Below are 2369 nucleotides of genomic sequence, written 5' to 3'. Positions count from 1 at the left end.
ATTATTTATTATTTAATTTGAATGGGTTAATTGATATATGAAGTGGCAATGGTTCAGTGTTTATGTTGAAATCAATTTAAAATTAGGGATCTTTGTTTAATTGCAACAGGTTTAACGGTAGGGATACATATTCTTTCCTTGGTATAAATTAATGGAAAGGCCAATTAACACTAGGTTGTAATATATGGGCGTGTTTGGGACTAAGAAAAGGAGTAAAAAGACTACTTATGAAAAAGGGGAGGACATGCAATTACTATGGTGTTGCTTTGTATCCTAATGTTGATGAAGTTTGCTTATTGGATTGAAAACAAGCTTAAGTATGCAAAATATAGGTCAATTGTGGTTCAGGAAGAGAGGGTGTACACTGTACAATGGGAGGAAGGAGATTAAAGGTGATGGTGATATCCCTGAGTTTATGGAATCCCCTAAGCCTGATGGGTGGACAATTTATATATTACCCATACTAACAAACCTGATATTGTTGAGGGTGAGGGGATTGTTAGTAATGTAGATGAGATTGTTGATGACATGGGAGTGCAGGGTGAGGTGGAAAGTGGTGAACAAGAAAATCTCATGGATAACAATGACTCAGCAAATATGAGGGATCCACCAAATAGTCTTGAAAACCCTAGATCTGAAGTAGAAAAGCAAAAAAAAACCCTTTTGAACTATCTCTTTCTTCTTCTGCAATCCTAACACTATCCTAATAAAAAAAAACATACCAAGCTTACCTAAAAAAAGAATCAGATTTAAAACACCTTGAAGATCTAAAAAATGAAGGGATATGTCTGTTATAAAAATCACAACAGAAGGAGATGCAGTACTTGAGGAAAGTGATGAGGATGATTCTGATGTGATTTTAAGTGATGCAGATTATGATGATAGTAGTGATGATGATCTATTTACTGAGAATGTTGATGAGGGGTTAGCTGATATAGTGAATAGGTGTTTGGGGGCTTAATTAGTGAGGAGTTCAGATGAGGTAGTAGTACCACAATTGAGTGAGGCAGACCTAGCAATTGAGGCTGGGGAAAACATTTTGGTGGCAGTGATGATGATTTGAATGACTCAGATGAAAAGATTAGGAGCTTGGAAGAATCTGATGATGAGCAAGGCATCCACTACCCTGTGTTTAATCCATTTGTTGACTTTAAAGGAAAGATTAAGTTTGTTTTAGGGCAAAAATTCCCATCAATTCATATCTTTAGAAAGGAAATTAGGTACTATGGTGTTGACAATTAGTAGAACTACTACTTATTGCATAATGGTTCAAAAAGGGTGATTGTATACTGCAGGAACAGATGTGCATGTGAGTTGAAAAAATACAGATTTGTTCCATGTACTTGTGAAGTGACAAGAAAGTGTAAGTTCAGAATATATGGAGCAAAGGTGAAGGGAGAGGAAACATTTCAGTTGAAGAGTCTTAATTTAGAGCATGCTTGTGGTAGGCAACATCAGAATAACAAAGTGACTTCAGAATATTTGGCTGAAAGGTTCTTGGATGAGTGGAGGAATTCACCAAGTTGGAAACTATCTGAATTCATGAAAAGGGAAAAAAGAGTGACTGGAGTTGAGCTTGGGTATTATAAGTGTTATTATGCAAAGATGATAGCAATGCAAATGTTACATGGAGACCCTGCTGATCAGTACAAGAGAGTTTGGGACTATGCATAGGCTATTAGGATATATAATCCTGGTACTGCAGCTGTGGTAAAGGTTGTGGGTATTGAAAATCCTCCACCATTGTTTCAAAGGATTTATATATTTTTACAACCTTGCAAAGAGGGATTTTTGGCTAGATGTAGGCCTATCTTGGGTGTTGATGGGTGTCATCTAAGGAGTCCATACTCTGGTATTTGCTTGACTACAATTAGGAAAGATGGAAACAACAATATCTTCCCTATTACCTGGTCAATGGAGGAAGTAGAGAATGCTGATACTTGGGGATGGTTCCTAGATATGTTGGTGAGAGATCTGGACAGTGTGAAAGATGCATCGACTTAGGTTGGCCAAAGGGATGATGCAGATCTTGTGACATACATGTTAGATAGACGGAAGGTAGTTTGGTCAATTTCTTTTTTTTTCCAATTTTAGACACTGCTTGTAAACTAAACACTTACTCATACACACATGGTGTTGTAAGGACTACTTTATGCTTTCAACAAGGTGGTGCCAAATGCAGAGATCATATTCTGTTTCATTGTAAAGTATGTGTCTAAGGTTCATGTATTTTTTTGTGTTCAGGTTTCTTTTTAGTGGCATTTTTATTGTCAGATGGAATCAGTTAAACTATTGTCTGGTGATGCATTTAAGTATTTGAATGAAATACCTTCACATACATGGTCTAAGCATGCATTCAATACTAAGTC

General features: G+C 36.5%; 1 protein-coding gene across 1 annotated transcript; it reads left to right on the top strand.

Annotated features, from left to right (window-relative positions):
- The first annotated feature begins 784 nt into the window (after positions 1-784).
- LOC110699830 lies at positions 785-2004 on the top strand. Its single transcript, XM_021877342.1, has 4 exons — positions 785-945; positions 1050-1166; positions 1296-1591; positions 1706-2004. The coding sequence occupies exons 1-4, from the start codon at positions 785-787 to the stop codon at positions 2002-2004; spliced, it is 873 nt and encodes a 290-aa protein (XP_021733034.1).
- Positions 2005-2369: the final 365 nt, after the last annotated feature.

The sequence above is a fragment of the Chenopodium quinoa genome, unplaced genomic scaffold (assembly GCF_001683475.1).
Source record: "Chenopodium quinoa cultivar QQ74 unplaced genomic scaffold, ASM168347v1, whole genome shotgun sequence".
In the NCBI taxonomy this organism is placed as follows: domain Eukaryota; kingdom Viridiplantae; phylum Streptophyta; class Magnoliopsida; order Caryophyllales; family Amaranthaceae; genus Chenopodium; species Chenopodium quinoa.
Note: the sequence above shows the minus strand (reverse complement) of the source record. Positions and strands in the feature narration are given on the sequence as shown.